The sequence below is a fragment of the Artemia franciscana genome, chromosome 9 (genome assembly GCF_032884065.1).
Source record: "Artemia franciscana chromosome 9, ASM3288406v1, whole genome shotgun sequence".
In the NCBI taxonomy this organism is placed as follows: domain Eukaryota; kingdom Metazoa; phylum Arthropoda; class Branchiopoda; order Anostraca; family Artemiidae; genus Artemia; species Artemia franciscana.
The window spans coordinates 10599786-10621478 of NC_088871.1; the positions used below are offsets into that span (position 1 = coordinate 10599786).

A 21693-nucleotide genomic window follows, 5' to 3' on the forward strand; every position below is an offset into this window, starting at 1 on the left:
TTTACAGATAAAATGTATTATTCAGTAAAGTTGTGTCTACTTCTCTCCTGTCACTAATCAGAATCGTTGGGGCAGAATACTCCACTTAAGCCCTCTGGAAATTACTGTGCTGGATTGTCCCTAATCGAATAGATGTCTACAATACCCTTTGGATTAACTTCTTTTATTTAGCAACTGTGTAAACCTGTTAAAAGAAAATGAGAGGAAATTAGTTAATTTTATCGGATCAAATAATTCTTTCGAAAAGACCAGAGGTGGCAACTGAGGAGAGGGGTAATTATCCCTCTGTCCCCCCATAGATTTTGAAAAATACCTCTTTTGGATAGTTTAATTGAAAACACCGTAACAAAAATACCCTCTTGATATTGGAAAGTACAATGCCCGCCCCCCATTATGTTTTCGTCAAATGACGCCCCTGAAAAGGCATTTTTGACTAAGATACGTATGAACTCTGATGCTGTAACATAGCTGATGCTAACCGATGCACTTGTTTGTTCACAGTGGCCAAACCCAATAGGTAAAATTTTAATGATTTGGTTTTTGCTGTGTAAGCTTATATTATAACCTTGGACTATGGTCTGTGTCATACATGCTCATTATCTTCTATATCATTCAGACCTTAAGCGTATCAAAACTCTGTTTCTTTTTTTTCTTTTTTTTTTAAGTTTTTACTGTCAGTAATTGAGTTGCCATTACTCCACACAGAAAAAAGGAAAAAATACTTTTTGTATTTAGTCTTTTGTCGTTAAATACGACCAAACTGATTCATTATTACATTTATTATATACGTAGCATATTTATGTTATATTTAGACAAATTTATGTTTATTTTTCCATTAATGTCTTATATTGTTCCCCAAATGATGCTGGAAATTAGGACTTTGGGAAAAAGGGGGAATGGGGCTACCTGTCTTCCATTATTTTTGGTTACTTAAAAAAAGTGATAGAACTTATAATTTCTCGATCGAATCAGCCCTCTCCTCATTTTCTTGGGCCATTGGTCTGATTTAAACATCTCTGGGGAAAACGAAAAAGTAGTAATTAAATAAACACGCATCCGTGATAAATATGGCTCTATGATACAATAAATCTGATGTGGTGACTTTTATTCGGATTGCTTGACTTTTTGGAGAAAGGAATTTATAGCAGCATTTCTTAACTCAGTTGAATTTTTTGATTTGCCACCTCACGCCTTAAAACTAAAGAATAATGCGATGGTTATGCTAACGTGTAACTTGAAAATCACCCATATACAAGCCTGTCGCATGCCGAATACAAGGAGTCATTATATATATACATATATATATCGTCTTGTTATACATATATATATATGGGCACTCCGAAAAGTAGACGAAAATTTACTAGATGTTTTCCAGAGAAATTGCCTACGGATTGTTCTGGGTACCCGGCTGACTGACTTGTGTTTCAAACAGTAGGTTGTACGAAAAATGTGGCTCAATCCCGCTTTCTAGGGCTATAATGAAAGAAAGGTTGAAATGGCTAGGCCACGTTCTGTGGATGAAAGATGACAGATTGCCGAAAACTGTCCTTTTTAGCCAACCGTCTGGGGCTACACAGAAAGCATAAATAAAGATTGTCATAAATAAAGATTTGAAGGAAATGGGAACTTCCTGGGAGGGTGTAAAGAGGGAGGCCTTGCATAGATCAGGTTGGAGGAGGAGCAGACGTAGCTGTGTTGGGCTCAGGCGGCTTGGTGCTACAGTGAGCCGTTAGTAGTAGTAGTATATATCGCCCTGTGAAAGCAAGAATGTCGTATACGCACTTTTTAAAATTTCGAAATTGGAAAAATTAATTCAACAAACCAAAAACACAATTGCAAAAAATGAAAAAAAAGCACAATTGAAAAAAAGGGAGGCCTGTTAGTAGAATTTTGGTCCTGTTGGATGAAATTTACTAGGTCAAACGAAAAACGGATACATTTTCCCCATCCTCTCTGCTACTAAAGTAGTTACAACGAAGGGGCAGGACAATGCTTGGATTCTTTTTCAAATTTGACACAAATCCATTTTTACAGAATATAAATAAATGTCCAGAATTAGGTCAGTAGATTACAATATTTTTAATCCATATAAAAATGTTTTGAAAATATTGAATAATCACACAATTAACACCGGTCACTGAATTAATTTAAGATCCTAACGAGTTTCAAGTTGATAAATCCAGAAAAGGTCTATCACTTTCGAGAAGTGATGTGATAGTCTTATCACTAATGAAACTCGATATATAGAAAGATGTCATGTCTCAGATGCTCTATTTTTAATTCGGATCCAATCCGGGGACATTGGGGGGTGGAGGGGGAAACAGAAATATTAGAAACCGGGAATCTTGGAAAATGCTTATAGTGGAAAGATCGGGATGAAACTTGATGTAAGAATAAGCAATAGTTCTAGATACGTTATTGACATAACTGGACCAAATCCGATCTCTTTGGGGAGTTGGGGGGATTTCTAGTGCTTTGGCGTGTTTGAAAATAAGCACGAGTTCTAGATACGTGATTGACTTAACCAGACCGGGCCCGATCTCTCGTCACGAGCGCCATATGAGCTCTTGTTTTTTATACCATTTTCAAGAGGTTTTAGGCTATCTTTCAAAGTTTTCATAATTTTTATTCCCCAATGAACTTTTATCATTCAGATTAATCGAAATCCTAGTCATTATTCTGAATCAGCTTCAAATGGTAATTTTTTCTCAGATGACTTTTTTTTGGGAGGGGGCGGATTTTTTTTTACCGGATTCATCCCCTCTCAAGGAAAATCCCAAGATAGATTGATTGTCTGATTCCTTTCTGTTCGATTCTTCCCCACCCAGTTTTCCAAGGCTACTCGTTAGAGAGTTGCACTTAAGTTCAACTAGTCAGAACGTAGATGCTTTAGAAAAGGAACTTAGGTTAAAAGGTCGTGCTTAATAACATTTCTTTGATCAATCCCTCACTGTATACTCCGAAGGAAGAAAATCCAATGACTCACAATGAGTGCATTCTTGATTTACGCCTGTTCAACAGTAAGAGGAGGTGAAATTCGTGCGAAAAGGGCTAGCAGTAATAAAGTTGAACTTCATAACTTTCTTTTAACGTCACCTGATAACACCACAAGGCAAAGAGAGGCTTGCAAGCATCTGAAGTTTGTAACAAATAATGTTCTTTTCAAGCGCCATCCTACAAGTCGGATAGGAGAAAAGTTTCCGGTGAAACAAATTTTTCTAATTCAAGTGAAAACAAAATTCTAATTTTTCCTCTCCCTTCATGGTCGAATCGGGGAAAACGACTTTATCAAGCCAATTTGTGCAGCTCCCTGACACGCCTACCAATTTTCATCGTCCTAGCACGTCCAGAAGCACCGAACTAGCCAAAGCACTTAACCCCACCCCCTAACTCCCCCAAAGAGAGCGGATCCAGTACGGTTACGTCAATCACGTATCTACGACATTTGCTTATTCTACCCACCAAGTTTCATCCCGATTTCTCCACTCTAAGCGTTTGCAAAGATTTCCGATTTCCCCCTCCAACTAACCCCAATGTCAACAGAAATGCTCAGGATTTGAAATAAGAGCTCTGAGGCATGAGTTCCTTCTAAATACCAAATTTCATTAAGATCCGGTCACCCGTTCTTAAGTAAAAAATACCTCAATTTTTCTATTTTTTCCAAATTAACACCTCCCAGCTCCCCCAAAGAGAAAGGTTCCGTTCCAATTATGTCAATCACGTATCTGTAACTTGGACTTATTCTTCTCATCAAGTTTCATTCCGATCTCTCCACTCCAAGCGTTTTCCAAGATTTCTGGTTCCCCCCTACAACCCCCATATCCCCGGATCCAATTCGAATTGAAAATGGAGCATCTGAGACATAAGATCCTAAGACCCTAGTTCGATCACCCATTCGTAAGATAGATACCTCAATTTTCACGTTTTCCAAGAATTCCGGTTTCCCCCTCCAACTCCCCCCAGTGTCACCAGATCTGTTCAAGATTAAAATGAGATCTCTAAAGCACAAGATCCTTCCTTTTAAATATCAAATTTCAAACTGCAAAAATCTAAAGCCTACTTCGTCATTGACGCTTCACTGAAAGCGAACTATATTACAAATATTCTCTTTTCCAGTTACTACGGCATTGAAATTGAAAATAGAAATTTCGCTATTCGAATTTTACTTATTCAATTTTATTTATTTAATCAGAATTTAATCTTTACCCTCTTTATAGTATATTAAACGCTAAATGCATATTAAATACGTTCAATACTTTGCGGCAATTAAATGTTTCTCCTTGTACTATGAAATATTACATTCAGATGCCTACTGGTACAGAAATTTTAGCCCACTCCGCCATTGCAGGTGTGGGAGGTTCTAAGAGAACGATCTGACAATTATCGATGAAATCAAGTTTCATCCGAGATTTTAGCCAGTTGGTAAAATTGGTTCTGACTATAACTAAATTATAGCGAATATGGGTATGAAAATATTCCCGTCTATCCTTAGCTATTAAAAACAGGGAACTGAATAAACTTGTAGTTACAATTAGTATATCGATGAAAGTCGATATTCTATTTAAATTTTGAAACATCGTTGAAAACTATGAAGAAATTGAAGTAAGAGAAAGTATGTGTATGTACCCAAAACTCAGAATTTGATGGGGCTGTTGGTTCAAATCGTGGGACGTTCTGGACAGTTTTTAAAGTCCTCACAGAGCGCGCGTAATGATGAAAGATAGCGAGACCGGCTGGTTACTTTTTAAAATAAACTTGGGACCTGTAGACAATATTCGCCACCCCAGAAAATTACTAGGTACTGTAAAAAACGTCAATAGAAAGCGCAAATTACGTGCAATAGTAAAATTGTTAATATACCAAATTTCGGGGGTCCGTAAAATTACGGTGAAATATGTGAAATTTCCCGATTTTACCAAGGAAAGTTTGTGGGTTAGGTTTTCAACCATGGGGAAGAATTAACTCTAGAGGTCAGCCCGGGGGTTCTTGGGCTGTTTCCTCAAGTCACTACTACAGACTTTCATTATAACCTAATGATAATGCTAGGAGTAAACCCCCCAGAAGTCCCCCCTGTGGACAGTTCCTCTCTGGAAAATTCCTTCCACATATAAAATTGTAAGTTATTACATAAAGATGCACACTTTTTCGGTTAAACAATAGCTAAAAAAATCAACATTACTTTGTCGCTTTGATGGCCGATCCCCAACCAAATAATGTGTTGGACCCCGCGGAAAACAAAATCCTGACCACGCTTTTTCGACACTCGAACGTGGTGATTTTTTTTTTTGCTACAAAACTAAAATAAGGACTCGCACGATGAAGAGATGCCCAGATATGAAAACAAGAATCCATAAAATAGTGTATAGATATCAAAGGGGAAATTTTATATTAAACAAAAGATTTTTTAACAGAAACATGCGATAGGAACAAAATTGGCACAAATCAGAAAGCTCGAAAATGGTATAGTATTCAAAATTAATATCAGACCTTCCGTGAGAGAATCTAAAAACTAACTATGTCTACTTCGTCCTTTCTTCTTGTAACGACCCCATTCAGGTAGAGACTTGAGTTTGTTATGCTTCCTGAAATAAAGAAAAATATGCATAGATATAGAAACATGAACGATAAGGATTTCGACATGACTCAGAACAAGTCATTCTTGATTCGATTGATTCGATTCGAGTCCTTTTAAGTATGTCTTTTGAACCTTATATTAAGCACAAACATGAATTAAATAATAAAAAAAAATCAATATAACTGCTGCGGCTACTACTGTCTAATTTTGTTCAAATTTACTTTGCGAAACTTTTACCAATATCATAACCAACGAAAGACAACTGAGAGCAAATTAATCTTTATTTTCTGCAGACTATTCTAGGACTTTTCTACCCCTGAAGGCATGAAGGGCTTTTCTACCCCTGATCTTGTTTTTCTGGTGTTTTTTTTGTCACACCAGCTGCGATACTTTTAACTTTTAATATACACAATTCAGGTATAGTATACAAATCTTCTTCAAAATTCAAGCAAAAAAAAAATAATGTTACTATAGCAACTGCAAAATCATTAAACAGCATACAAAATTAACAGATTAATTTATAAGGTTGCTAATAGCCTGGTTTCAGCAGCCATAATATCAACAATACTACTACTAACAACTCACTGCAGCACTAAGCCGCCAGGGGCTAAAAATGCAACACATGCTCCTCCTCCATCTCATTCTATTCAAAGCCGGCCTTTTTACATCCTCCCAAGAGGGTTCAGTTTCCGTTAAATCTTCCCTTTCGTTCTTCTCCCACCCCATTCGTAAACGACCTGCTTGTCGTTTGACTCTAGATGATTGGCCTAATATCAACAGCTACTAATACACAATTTGAAACCATATTTTAGAATAGAAATGAAAAACAAACAAACTATAAAACAAACTCATGAAATTCATTCACTTCTATCTCCACAACAGAAAATCTCTAATTATGACAAAAATTCTAAAGTTAGTTTGCAGTCCCTTATACTATCAAGACGACTTCATTCTGGACTTTTCTGAATATAAACTTGAAATATTTCTTTAAAACTAAAAAGTGAGCTAGTCAACGGACTGGTCCACATATAAAAATCATACTTAAGTAGTTTGTTTCTACTCTAATGGTGTTCGTCGGTCTAATCTTCAGCCTTTCTTTCTGGATGATCTTGTAACCTCTTTTTTTCTCTGGATTTGCGTTTAAATGACTCGTGTAGCTTCCCTCTAGACCAAGGAGTTTAATTCATTATGAATAAATCTTATCACAAATCAATATACAAAAAAAAGACAATAATATCATAAAACCAAAGTAGTAAATGTTATTTCAAGGTCAACAGATTTGGAACAAAAGCCGATCGAATAGTTTCATTGAAACTGAATATCTCTATATCCGGCACAAAATGAAAGAAGTTAAATCTACTCCGTTCTGATAGAGAAAAATTAAATTCTAATTTTCTGATGAGGATAGTTTCATTGAAACTGAATATCTCTATATCCGGCACAAAATGAAAGAAGTTAAATCTACTCCGTTCTGATAGAGAAAAATTAAATTCTAATTTTCTGATGAGGATAATTTCATTGAAACTGAATATCTCTCGGCACAAAATGAAAGAAGTTAAATCTACTCCGTTCTGATAGAGAAAAACGAAATTCTAATTTTCTGATGAGGTTAGTTTCATTGAAACTTAAAAAAAAAAAAAAATATTCATCATAAAAAAAATCTATTAGTTTCATCTATTTATCAAAAAAACCGAAAAAGTACGGGCCCAAAACTAAAATATGTCACCAAAAAAAAAGAAAACAACGAAGAATATTAATAGAATATTTCACACCCAGGCATGTGCGCAACAAAGGCAGGGGGCTTCAGAGCTGTCCTCTTTCCCAAAATCCTATAAATTTTACGATTTCACCAATAATTTCCTATATATTTTCTTATTAATACCTATTTTGTTTGCCTTTCATATTACATACCTCCCTCCCCCACAATCAATATGATTTCCTGTGTAGTTGTCTGGTCAGGGCAGTAAAATATTAGAAATTCGGAGAAAAGCATCGTAGACATCAGAATACCATCAGAAATGGTCTAAAATGGGTTATAAAAGTCCACTATTTGCTGAAAAAAACAACTATTCAGCAGGTTATACCCTGACAAGCCAGCAAAAACAAAACAATGAATTAAATTCTTACTTGACGTAGTTGTATGAAGACCTGTGTCGTTTCGAATGTTTAAATGTCATTTCGTCATCATAGCGGCTGCCTGAAGTAGAAAAAAAAACATTCAGAAACAAAATTTAATTGTTTACTAAACTCTAATCATGAGTGTGTCTTTGCAACATTTTAATGCATCACTAGTTCTTTACTATTCTAATTCTATTCTTGTTCTATGCTATATTATTCTGTTTACTATTTTCTTCTATATTGTATTTACTTCTATATACTATTCTATTTTCTATTTATATTCTAGTTCTTTCTTCCTTGAATCTTTTTGACTATATGCCCAAATGCAACGATTTGACATGTGAAGAACAAAGATTATATGTCAAAAAATGCGGAGTACGTTTCATCGTCAGTAACCAGATTGATCCTAAACTCTCCAGACACTAGGGAATATAAAATAATTACAGAGCAGACAAATGCTTTCCCTGATCACGGTGGCAATGGTATTCCAAGAAATCATCTTCTCAAGAGTGTGGGGCCTTAATCTTCGTCAAGAACTCCAATCGATTTATGCTCTGTAGAAGCGACCCTTGTCTCTTCCCTTGAGGTTCTAGTACAGCTGCTAGAAACACCGCCGCTTTTAGTGTCTCACTATTAGTCGAAAGAATAGAAACTCGATGACGAACAAAGGCAATTTACTGGCCAAAATGACAGCTCTTTTGAGTCTTTTTCTGTGTCTGGCTATTATTTTTAGCCTTGCTTGCTTTCCGTAGTATTTTGTTGATTCCATAGTATATTTATTGACCCATGTTTGTTCATATAATATTTCATCACATACCTACGATATTTCGTCAGCCCATATAGTAAGGGAGCCACTCAACGAAAATGTGTCGGGTAGGTGATCATTGAGCAGCAGAAGGTTTGACAACGGAATATGGGGTAATCGATAGCGCTGATCACGAAAATGGGCGTTATATACTCGGACGGGGGGTGCTTGACACCGAAAATTGAAAATTTCGCGTTTTTTTTTACTATTAAATCACGTTTCGGAAAAATTTCCACAATGATCGCCAAATCTTTCGTAACTGATGCCAGAAGTGACGAGTACAGTAGGGACCATCGCGAATGACCTTGAAACTTGCAATTTTAATTTTTTTTTATTCGCGCTGGAAAAGATGTCACGCCTAGATTCAGCTGGTAGCGGATAGTGTTATTATCTCAGACAGGAAGATTGCCACTATACTCAACAATGACCTTGATTACAACTCTCTTTCATTCCTAATCAGAATTATTAGTAAACTTGACAAGATTATTATTCAATAAGCTTGAATAAACAAAAAAAGATTACTATACTAACACCTGCTACGGATTTCGTGAACGGCACTTGTTACTACAAAAGTTAAAAAGTAGCTCAGCATATCAAATTATCCGTCAAGCATATCAAACTCGTCCATAAAACACTTCCCACCACAGCCACAAAGTAAATCGCAAGGTCTATTTCCAGCACATGAACATTTTTTGTACAGCGCTTGCACGAGCAGTACTGGGGGACCACACCTTCTGGAAATGCCTGAAGGGTAGACACAACTGGCCTAACCCCACCGTCTTGAAACATCCAGCCAAATTGCAGGGGATCCAGAAACTGTGGCTTTGCTCGATTTTCTTGCAAAAAAATGTCCAACTGCAGGTACACGCGCTTAGCATGACACTCAAAGGCAGCGTCAGATGGTGGCAAATACTTAAGCTCCCGCTTTCGAGGGTACAAATGCACTCTTAATTCATTAAGAGAGGTAAAGTGGTCTGGGTCTTTTCCGTATGAGGCAACAACGACCTTTTTGCAAATCACACTGAATTTTTCTAGAACCACAGGGTCGAGCTTTGACTTCTGTATCTCTTGGACAAGCAAAGCAATCGGTTTCTCCAATCCCCATTTCTCGACAGCCTTGGCCACCACTCGTTTTCCTTTAGAAAACATGAAACCCACGGTATCACACCCTGAAAGCGTATGAAGAAGGCAGATGGAGTGAACAAAATCGTTCGGTAAATTGCTGCAAAGCCGATGTATAGGCACTAAATAGCTGTGGAACCTGACATAAACTTTCCGCTTTTCACAATTTGGGTGGTTCCCAAGGAATAACTTGTAGTGATATAGCAAGACGACAACTATGTCTGTGTCATTCGCATCGACCAAAACGACATCGAAACCCCTCTCCAAACAGTCCAACATGTGTAACACAACTCTTGTATCGGCCTCTTCATGGGAACAGCTCAAACGCTCTTCAAAGTTTGTATCAGCATTTCCACTTCTGTTGAGCATCACCACTCTCATCCGGTCTCGAAAGCCTCCTGAGAGGTACACAGTGAACCCTGCTTGCAGCAGGTGAACTGAGTTTTCAAACTCACCGAATAGAAGCTCAATCAGTCTTGCCTTTGTCTTGGAATTTGAGAGCAACGAGTTCCAGTCATCTAGGTTTGAGTGTCTACCTAGAGCTACCGGAGACCTGTTTGAACATCCTCGCTGCTCATGGCAACCACCGCAGTCCCTTAGGCAGATCACCTTGCCTTCTTCGTCGGAATATCCAAAAATCCCATCATATCTATCTGCAAGGACGTGCAGCTCCTTAACGTTGCTGTTGAAAGACACAAGCGTAGAAAATGTCCGTTTTCCATAGCTCTCAACGGTTTCCGATGGATTTGGTGGATGACTTCTGAGGTAGGGCATCAAGTCTACCACCCTTGAGTGAGTCGACTCACTGCTAATCTCGAGGTTACGGGCCACTCGCTCAAGCTGATTTTTGTTTTCAAATACTCCAGAAGAGCTGACTTTGTTCCTGTCCGAAGCACAACCATTCCAGATATGGCACTTCCCTGGAATATAGAAGGTGCATATGGAAGAAGCTCATGGGAAAGCAAATTCTTTAGATGGTGAAGTCCTCTTTCGCCTGTAAAGTCAACACTCACCAATACCCTTTTGACAGTTTGAAGTTCAACATTGGTAATGCTATTTACAGCACTAGAAGTATTGGTTGCTTTTTTCTGTTTCGCCTTCTCATTATTCATGACCTTTACTTTGCTAAAGTAACTTTATAGTTCTAGACTTCACTTTATCAACAGCCATGTGTTGCCGCAGAACGAAGGAAGGGTGATCTTCGTGGTGAGAGGAGTCAAACTCAGTCTGGGGAACAATGCGTAGCATCTCAGTGAATGTAGACGAGACTGAGGCACAGAACGGAAGAGTTAAAGTCCACTTCACCAGTGCCAACTCATTCATGGTAATACCCGTCATTCCACCTTCCGTTTTTGAATCTAAATTAATGGTAGATTCTACAGCATGGTCTGGGGATATGCAGTTGAATTTTGCATTCCTCCTCTTCACATTGAACAGTCCATTGTGGAATGCCTGATCTACTTCTTGAGGTAAGCCCTGCATCTCAGCCAGGTACTCGGCTACAGATTAGTATTTTCTTTTAACTCAATGATATTAGTCATTTAAGAACCAGAAAAGAGAGACTGTTCACACAAGAGGTCAACACTCACCGATAGTTGAGAACCCAAAAGAGTAGGCTAGAGAACTGTCAAAATAGCAATAAAATCTAAATAACTGTAGCTGCAATTTATTCTATGGCTGCTTAAGTAGAGAATTCTTCAATGAACAATGTTTAATGAAAAACAGTTTCCACTAGCCTACGCTATTCAACTTATTTATTAGTTATTACATGGTCATGTCTGGGTCATGTGCCTGGCTTCTGCCTGACCCGGGCATTCAGAGCAGGACATATCAACAACCTTTGTACTGTAAATATGTTTCACAAGGAAAGCTTATCTTGGAAAATCTATCTGGCCGGGTGAACCCTGACGCATTCACACTGGATAGATGCCGCTGCTTATCCGAGCTAAAAATTGGGTCAATCCGCTTTTCTGTCAATAGTTCAAAAACGAGAAGAGTTAGAGAATTTCTGGATCAGTCATTTTGTAGGACAATAAATTTCCTACAGAAGCCATTAAAAAAAAATACACCTCAGTCAGGCAAATTTTCAAGATGGATCAAGATTAATCCAAAAGAGAGATAAATTGTGTTAACTTTTTTGTCGAAATTTTGTGATTACAACTGAACGGCAAAAGATAAAAATGTTTTGAAAAGAGAATATGATTCTTTATTTAATTACCTTCGATCTGAGGTATAGCTGAACAATTTTGGAGTAACCTGTAATTTTTTATCGATTTTAATATAATTTTTGCCAGTTAAGATGGATTTTTAGGGAATTTGAAGAAATGTGGATGTCGCACCCATTTGTCGACTATATAACGCCGATTTTCGTTTTCAGCATGGTCAATTGCATTAGATTGCACACTCAAACCTTCTGCTGCTTGCTGATCACCTCAATCCTTAAATATCAACATTTCTCTCGTGTGGCTCCCTGACTAATACTTTTTGTTGCAAAGTGCCTCTCTTTCTCTCTCTAAGGATTGACATGTAAAGTAAAACGTAGAATAATAGCCAAGCAAATCAAGGTATGGTCAATCATCTTTGCTAGTCCCGGGATATCAAAGTATTCTGATAGAAAAAGATGAAATACGGTTAGCTGAGAAAAGACATTGATAAAAGCTGGAGACGAGATTAAATCGAATAACCACCACGAAATGGCGATATGAAACAGCACAATGAGAAAAAATAGCACAAGAAAAAGAAGAAAAATGAACGAATAATATATTTTTGTTAACTAAAAGTATCTCAAATGTAAGGCTACGAGAACTTAAATGTGGTAGTCAGTTGAAGGCACAAACGAAAATAATATCCGAATACCATACAGAAGTCAGTTTAGTGATACATAAAAGCAACACAGATTGGTCCTAATCTGGATAAAATGATTTTTTCAATGTTAGTCCTACTATTACTGCTAGTCCTACCAATCCTAAGAATGTTAGTCCTACGTTTCGAAACCTCGAGGTTTGGGAACGAGGTAATTGATTGAATAGGGGTGTATCAGATTTTGTACTGTCAACCCTGTTTGCATGTATAATATAATAGTAAGAATACATACAAAGTCTCTACGTTCAGTAATAGGAGTAAGAAATATTAATGTCTATTGTTTCATCTATGAAAACCTCTTACTCTTGACCTCCAGTCCACCTCAAAAGGCACATGTTGTTATCATAAAGCCTTGTTGAAAATTACTCGAACTTATATTATTTTTAAAGTCCTATGGTCACCTCTGGGCGCACGTAAACAGATCAGAACATGTTTCTTCATTCGTTACCTCAAAACTAAACTATAATTTTTGAAGGTCTCAATCCTTTGATTTTTTCAAAAAGTTGGAAAAAAATTTCTGCTTCTCTTTAATTTAATTTTATCCAGGATTAATCAGAGCCCTTTCTTTCTGAGTGATGTTGTAACCTCTTTTTTTTTGGATTTGCGTTTAAATAAGCTGGGCACATGTAAACAGATCAGAACATGTTTCTTCATTTCGTTACCTCAAAACTAAAATATAATTTTTGATGATCTCAATCCTCTGATTTTTTCATAAAGTAAAAAAAATTAATTCCTGCTTCTCTTTAATTTAATTTTATCAAAGGATTAATCAGAGCCCTTTCTTTCTGAGTGATCTTGTAACCTCTTTAAATCTGGATTTGCGTTTAAATGACTCGTGTAGCTTCCCACTAGACCAAAGAGTTTAATTCATTATGAATAAATCTTATCACAAATCAATATATGAAAAAAAGACAATAATAACATAAAACCAAAGTAGTAAATGTTATTTCAAGGTCAACAGATTTGGAACAAAAGCCGATCGACACAAGCCAAACAAAGGCCAATGTCGATCTATAGCAGCGCTTATTAAAATGAAAACAAAATAGTTCGCCAAGAAATTAAGGCTTCATCCATTGCTTTTGAGGAATTATCCTAAAATACAAGTTCATTGGTACTCTTTCTCAACTTATGTTGGTGAGAAGAAGATGGTGACTGTGAAAAATTGGATTGCTGGCAATAAATGATAGGGTCATTATAGATCTTCAATATTAAAAGACTAAATTTTATATACAATTTCCAAGCTGCATTGGAAGGGAGAAAGATGTGACGGTGAATGTTGAGAGAAAAAGACGAGATAAAGTTTGCTGAAACAAAGGTTAGAAAAAAGGTACTCAAAAGGAAATAAATTACAGCATTTGATAAATAGTCTTTGCATCCATATTCATTCCTGAAACGAGATTAAATTTTTAAAACAGAAGAAAAATGTATTCGAATTTGATATTTCTGATTATATAGTAGGTACATTGTTGCATTACTAAACAAAAACAATTTTCTTCAAATGAAAGTAAAGAGCAACACCAAAACCCCAAAGCGAACAGTAAATGTTTTGTATGTGAGGAGGACTATCCCTTCCTCAATCGTTCACCTTCTACGCTGAAGTTTTTTAGTACTTTAAGAAAGCTTCTTATTCTCAAGTTACAAATCAGTTAGCATTAGATCCTCCCGGGCCAAGAGGCGCATAAGGCAGCGACTGCAGACCCTAAATTTGGCCAATTTTGTTTATGTTACCAAAGCTCATTCAATATGGTTTGAAGACTTATTGTCTCTTTCTCCAGGGATATATCTAGTGTGTTGTGATGTCTTTTCCTCCTCCAAAGGCCGGGTGGGGCCCAACACCATCATGTGGGAGGCGTCCTTCAATCGTGCGGGTCATACGCCCATAGTACGTCCATCTCTTCATTCTGATCTCGTAGGAAACCAGTGATTGTTCAGTATCTGTCATTATCTGGGCCTTGGTTCCTAGTTCAGTCCAGTGGATTGCAAGGATTCTATGTAGGCAATTGTTTCCAAAGCGTAGTAATCGTTTCTCCGTGTTCTTTGAACGGCTTCATGACTACCATTCATACAAAAGTACAGAAAGTACATTACTCCAAAATAATCTGATTTTCAGCTTCTGGAAGCATATTATTTTTGAAAAAAAGAAGAAACCAACACAGACCTTATCTCCTCCAAATACGAGGGGATGTTTTGGATAAGGGGAAAGGCGGCAAATAAATACATAAAACAACAAAGAAAATTTTCCTTTCACCTCACAAGGAGCTTTTCAAAAATCGTAACAGCATATACCCTCAAGCGATTAGAAAAATATGTGGGTAATTTAGAGAGTCTATCAGTTCCATGAGCCACTTGAAGGCAATTGGACACCGAAAATAATTCAAGACCGACCATGTTCACAGGATTTGTAAGCGAGTGGCCGACTGAGATTTCTAATTAAAAACGTTTTTAATTAAAAACGGGCAAAGATTAATTATAAAAGAAAGTTTATCTGAGGGAAGTAAAGAGCGAAGTTGGAACTTAAAACGAACAATAATTATTACTTCACGGTCTATCTAACATATATAAAAAAAACTAGAACAAAAAAAAAAAAAAAAAAAAAAAAAAAAAAAAAAAAAAAAAAAAACAGCGGATGATATTTCCTTATGTTTGTAGGATTACAGAAAACTAGCGCTTCACTGAAAACAGAAAGCCAAGTAAAAGAAAGAGCATTGATTTAGGAATCAAAACTGAGTACATATTGTCACAACAATCTATAACGCTTTTTATAGTCCCACACCAGCTGTGATATGATTAACTTTCAGAATAAAATTAAAACCATCTTAAAACCCATTGTAACTGGTCTCACCAGTTATAATACCAATAGCAATTAGTATACAATTTCAAATTGTAAAAAAAAAAAATCTTTTTAGTATTACTCGGAATGAAGAACAAATAAACCATAGTATGAACTCTGGAAATATTCTCTCTATACATCGAAGAATCTTGAATTATGATATACATTCTAAAGCAAGCCTATCGTCCTAATGCTATCAAGATGGCTTCACTTTGAACTTTTTATGCTGTAATAACGTCCTTAAATGGTTTACTTTTACTGCACAAAACTCCTATATTGTTTTGTGTTTCAATAAAGCAATAGTTTTCAATTATTCTAAAAACATGGGGAAATATCATCAGATGGTTTATTTGTACTAGTTTTATTGATATATTATGTTAGATAGACCGTGAACTAATGATTATTGTTCGTTTTTAGTTCCAACTTCGCTCTTTACTTCCCGAAGAAAAACCTTGTTTTTTAAATTAATTATCCAAAAAAGTCAGATGAAACTGCAAATACAAATGTAGAAATTTGTTGCACACATATATTTCGCAAAATAAAAAATGTGTATATTTACCTCTTTTGTTCTTCTTCTTAGAGTGTTCTTCTTTTCTCCATAAAGAGCCTATGTTGACATTACACTCCTCGCCTTTGCACCAACGATAGTTAACTAATACTGAATGAAGGAAATGAAGTTGATCCTCATTTAATGTATGGGCTATATTTCGCAATTGATAGTGATCTGTAAAGCAAATATAATCTTAGTCTATCACAGTGGAGAGCAAAAATTTATATTCAGGATGAGCAAGGCCGTATCCAAGGGGAGTAAGCGTGGTGGTACTGGGGTTCACTCCACCCAAAAAAAATACGATTCATAAAAACATAACGAAAACGCATACATACAAATTTTTGATGCGTTTCTCAGTTTTTTTTTTAATCCTTCTCCCACTCCCCTGAACGAAATCCTGGATACGTCCAGACGGTGGGCTAAAATTTATGTGAACTTTGTTTGTGACCAACTGGATTCACGTCCAGTAAAGAAAGTGAATCCTTCTGTTACCTTTTGCTATGATCTTTGTTTTTTGGTGGAATATGTAACAACATGGTAAATATGCCAAGAGAGAAATACAGGGCTCCATTCAACCATGGTTAGCATACAGTGGCAGATATCTAGGTAAGGAGATGGGATAGAATTTTTTCGATCTTCGTTTGTCATTGACTAATAGATTCAGATCCAATGGAGGAATTTTCTGAACTTGCTAACTCACTTAGAGAAGTTGTGTGATATGTCCTTTGGTCTTGGCCACAATGACGTGTAACAATGTGATGGGTATGTCTGAGAAAAAAAAAATAAAGAGTTCGATTTGACTACGGTCGAATATAGCTGGATTTTGACATAATGATTGAATTCCGTTGACTGAGTTTATATTTTGCTCAACAATTTTTTTCCACTAGACAAGTAAGAAAAATGCAAGTAAAAATAGCACAAAATTATACGGCTCAGTTGCAGGGGCTGCCCTTACCAGATCATATTGGATTTAAGTTTGTGAGTTAGTAGAGAATGATCCACTTTATCAAATACCTGTGCTTTATCTAAGAGTCATTTCACTTCGATTGCCCGTATACATAAATTCATTCATGCTTAAACACAGGGGTAATCATACCGGGTAGTATTTTTTTTTAAGATCGCTAGTTTTTCCAAGTTTCTGGCTATATCGAAAAAACTGGCTATATCGAATACACTTAATTATAGTGGAACAAAAGACTTTAGAATTCAGACAATTCATTAGAACTTTGCATGAATTTTTCAGGAGACTGAAAAACTAAGAAAAAAAGTTCACTGATTTTACTATTATTCTTTGGATGAATGTGCAAGGAAGTGGAAGACAGTTTTGATCTTTCTAAGCGTCCAAGAAACGAGGAAAAAATAAATTGAAGCAAAAAAAAAAAAAAACATTTCTCAACTATTTAGGTAACAGAGAAAAGAGGATATAACTCAATTAATATGAAAATAGAAACTTCTAGTATCTTGAATATCTTAAGAACTCTTTTAAGCATTTGTAGAATTTTGGTATAAAAAAAAAAAAAAAAAAAAAAAAAAAAAAAACAAAAATCATCGAATACGCGCTACAAACAACGAAATTTCAAATAACTTTTCTTCTTCCGGGAAGTTGTGACGTTGATAGACTTGAGGATGAGAATTTGAGATAAATTTTCAAGGAATAGCTGAAAACTAAAACAGCGAGTCTAAAAGTTGAAAATGAAGAAGATGCATGGGATAATTTTAGAAAAATAGTTTCTGAAGCTAGAAACGCAGCTAAGAATATTAGTGAACATGCTTTAAGTTTAGTAAAGACGAGGAAGGGCTTGGACAAGAAATATTTGAGTGATAGGTCATATGAAAGTAAGATGAAGCGCGGAGTGGAAGCCATGAATACAATTACTGAAGATCTCGAAAAGCCATGAATACAATTACTGAAGATCTCGAAAATGCAACCAGCTGGCATAATAGTTAAATACTGTACTGCCATGTTAAAGCATTAAAAGGGAACAGAAAATCTGGACTTGTCCCAGTTAAAGATAGGAACGGGACCACAGTTAGCGGTAAGTTAAAGAGAAATACACAAAATTTTTTGACAATATGCTAAAACATAGTTAAGTTACAAGAAAAAATGTAGAAAATAAAGAAAAATTTGTGACACTTCGGGAGTGAAAGAAGATTCATTTTATGAGGATGAATTGGCGATAGTACTAAAAGCATTAAAAAATAATAAGACTATAGATGCTGATAATGTGGTAAATAAGTATTTTAAATAAGGAGGTTTTGAAGTTCAAGATAAATTACTGAAGATTATGAATATGATTTTTGAAAAAGGTTAAGTAGCTAGCGATTTTATGAAAACTTTAATTAAACCATTATATAAGAAAGGTGATAAGGATGAGTCTGATTATTAAGAAGAGGATAAGATACGTCAAACAAACTTTCGCTATTAGATTAATAATTGAGAGTTGCCTGAGTCATCAGATCCCTTTAGTCCTTATTTTACAGATTATGAGCAAGCGTTTGATTCAGCCGACAGAAGAGCTATAGCAAAGGTTCTATCCTTGTTTGCTATTTTAGATAGATACATTAAAGTGATTAGGGCTATGTACAAGGTTAACATTGCTGCAGTTAAGGTAGGAGATGAGGTTTGCAGCTGGTATAACATTAAATCAGGAGTTAAGCAGGGTTGGTTTGTATTGACCGTTTTGGTGGAGTTATTTACTTTTGAAGGGAATAAGGTTTGTTGCAGGTTTCGTATTGAATCAGGAATGAAGGAGAGTACTGTCATATCCCCACCATATGGATCCTTTTAGTGGACTTTTGTCTTAAGGAGCACTGTAAAGGCTATAGGAGAGTAGAGAATCAAATAGGGAAGTAAAACCCTACTACACTTAGATTTTGCTGATGACTTGAGCATCCTATAGGAAAATGTTAGCAAAATGAATGAATTTTTGGAGGCTCTGAGAGTTCAGGGTTCAAGAATGGGTTTGAAAATTAATTTGAAGAACACTAAGTCGCTAAGACTGGGAATAAGTGAAGGTGAAGAGGTAATGTTGGGTAACAAGAAAATCGATCCAGTGGACAGCTTCGCTTATCTAGGAGGTATTCATAGTAAAGACGGCGGGTGCAGTGAAATTGTCTACGGCTTGTTTTGAGTACCCGTCTGACTAGCCGTATTTCAAACAGTAAGCTGTACGAAAAATATGATTCAGTCACACCTTCTATGCCTCTAATGACAGAAAGGTTGAGATGGCTAGGACACATTCAGCGGACGAAGGATGACAGGTTGCCAAAGACTTCTTGTCAGCAAACCATCTAGGGCCAAACGTTTGGGTCGCCCCCAAACGTGGGGGAAATATGTCGTAAGGAAAGATTTAAGGAAAATAAGAACTTCCTGGGATGGTGTAAAGAGGGGGTCTTTGAATTGATTGGGATGGCGGAGGAGCCTGAGTGGCTGTGTTGGCTTCAGGCCGCTTGGTGCTGTAGTGAGCTATTAGTGGTAGTAGAAGTAAATGCTCTCCATTAGGTTCACGGAATGGAATGTAATCTAAGTTTTTGAAAACGTTTCACACAACACCTTCTGAAGCACCAGAGACAAATATTTGGACTGAGTAACTAGCATACCAAGTTGTGTTACAAAATTAAAAGTTGCTGTTGTCTGTCAATTGGCTTTTGTGGGGGTACAAAATATTTATTTTCAAGAACAAACTGGAGATGTTTTAATATCCCCTGGATAAAAAAACAAAACAAAAAAACTGGTTATAATCCTTAATTCTATATTTATAATTCTTGTCAAGCATAATTCCTTAGTCGAGAAATTTTCCAAAGAAACATACGAAACAGTGTAATTGCTTAGCAATGAAGTTATTAGCAGTAATTAAGTTGGTAATAGTAGCTATTAGGAAAAATGAGGGACTAAGTAGTAATCAATTCGGGGAATCGCACATATCCAACGAATTGTTCAGTCCCTTCTTCCAAAGATTATCTCTGAATACTTCGAGGTCGTTCGCCAGGAGGTGGAAGGAATGCATCACTGCTCACCGCGTTCCGGAGAACGCAGAGTCCCCAAGACGCTGAGGAGAGTTGGAGACGAAGAGAGTCCCCAAGACGTTGAGGAGAGTTGGAGACGAAGAGAGTTCCTAAAACGTTGAGGAAAGTTGGAGACGAAGAGAGTCCCTAAAACGTTGAGGAGAGTTGGAGACGAAGAGAGTCCCCAAGACATTGAGGAGAGTTGGAGACAAAGAGAGTCCCAAGACGCTGAGGAGAGTTGCAGACGAAGAGAGTCCCCAAAATGCTGAGATGAGTTGGACATGAAGAGAGTCCCCAAAACGACATTCAAGAACCGGTAAGACTTCAGTTAGGTCAACAAACGACTTTTTTTAAAATTTAGAATAGAACTATAAAATGAAATCCTACTTTTCACTATGTGCAATTTATCTACTTGTTACATTAGTGATGTGTGCATAAATTGGCACGAGATTTACTGCATTCAATGAAATAGTGACAAAAAGTTCCACCAATTCGTATTCATGTTGTTCGTCATGTTCGAGCAATTTCCTCTTTGAGTAATAGCAATACAAATAAGCAGTTCTAATGCGATGCTGATATAAACGAAACTCAAAACAAATAGGTAAACTTACCGATATTCATATCGTAAAAAGTGACAAAACCGGTGATAAATTCGCAATAAAGGAAATTATGAGTAGCATTGATAGTCCGAAGACACCAATAAGTGTTGTTGTTCGCGTTCATGCATACACAAAATTCTCCACCTAAAAACAAAAAAAAAGATAATGCACCGAAAAAAGAAAATAAGATCAAAAGTTTTCAAAGAACTATTTAATTTAAAAAAATAAAGGGACAGTGATACCAAAAGAAAAACATAGTGAATGAAAATATTTAGACAAGATGCAGGAAAATAAAGGGAAAATTGAAAAGAACAATCGAAAATGATTTATGTGCATGATCAAATAAAAACAGGTAAAATAATGAAAAAGGAAATAAGGGAAAAAAACTTAAAAGTAATATCTAAAAGAATTTATCATAGTGATATCCAAAGAAATCAATAAACAAATACAATCAAAAAGCAAATATGCACCAGCCATAATATTTTAAGATTTTTAAAACTTTTCTCCAAGTCTATTTCCACAAAAAGGAAAAACTTAATTTGCTTTTAAGGGTATTCAACCTAAATAAATAAACAGAAAATCCACTATGTGAGGTTTATTCCTGGAACAAAAACAATTAAGAAACAATACACACACAATGAAAGGAAAAATCCAGCGGGTCCTGAGAAATTCCGAAAATCCGATGACGTTTCCAGATTCAGAACAAAAATTAGCTCCCTAGACAAGAAAACCGTTTCATTTTTAAGTCCAAAACCCTCAAATTTTGAAAGGAAAAACATTGAACAAATAATTAATTTAAAAACTTCTATGAAGATTAAATTTATTATACTTTTAGACATGCAAAACAAGTAACAAATAAAATCTAAAATGGAAAGAAACTTTTTTGGAGAACAGTGAAATCGTATGCACATTTCTAAATTATAGGTTTTACTTCTCTCCTAGTTTATCATTTGACTAGGTAAGTTCTGGAAGATGACAAGTAATTTTGTCCAATGAAAACGAACAAGAGAAATTGTTATGTGACTCCTAGCTGATATGTCTACTGAAAGCAAAATTCTTTGACGTTCTCTGGAAAAATTTTTAAAAAGAAAAAAATCCCCAGAATACTCGTCTAAAAAAAGTGCAAACGGCTAGTTTCCACCAAAGCATAGACATAAAGTATTTATTTAAGGTTAACACAATTTCACAGGCCGTAGAACAAATTTTGCTTCAATAGAAATTAATTTT

General features: G+C 36.0%; 1 protein-coding gene across 2 annotated transcripts in view; it reads right to left on the minus strand.

The window, feature by feature from the left end:
• Positions 1-5369: 5369 nt before the first annotated feature.
• Positions 5370-21693, minus strand: part of LOC136030987 (extracellular sulfatase Sulf-1-like) — a 181330-nt gene continuing 165006 nt past the window's right edge. For both annotated transcript variants that reach the window (XM_065710144.1, XM_065710145.1), the window contains exons 14-17: positions 20479-20610; positions 15872-16036; positions 7703-7772; positions 5370-5582 (exon numbers count right to left, since the gene is read on the minus strand). In XM_065710144.1, coding sequence (XP_065566216.1) covers positions 5510-5582; positions 7703-7772; positions 15872-16036; positions 20479-20610 — 440 coding nt within the window. In that variant the 3' untranslated portion in view covers positions 5370-5509. The remainder of the gene's footprint in view (positions 5583-7702; positions 7773-15871; positions 16037-20478; positions 20611-21693) is intronic.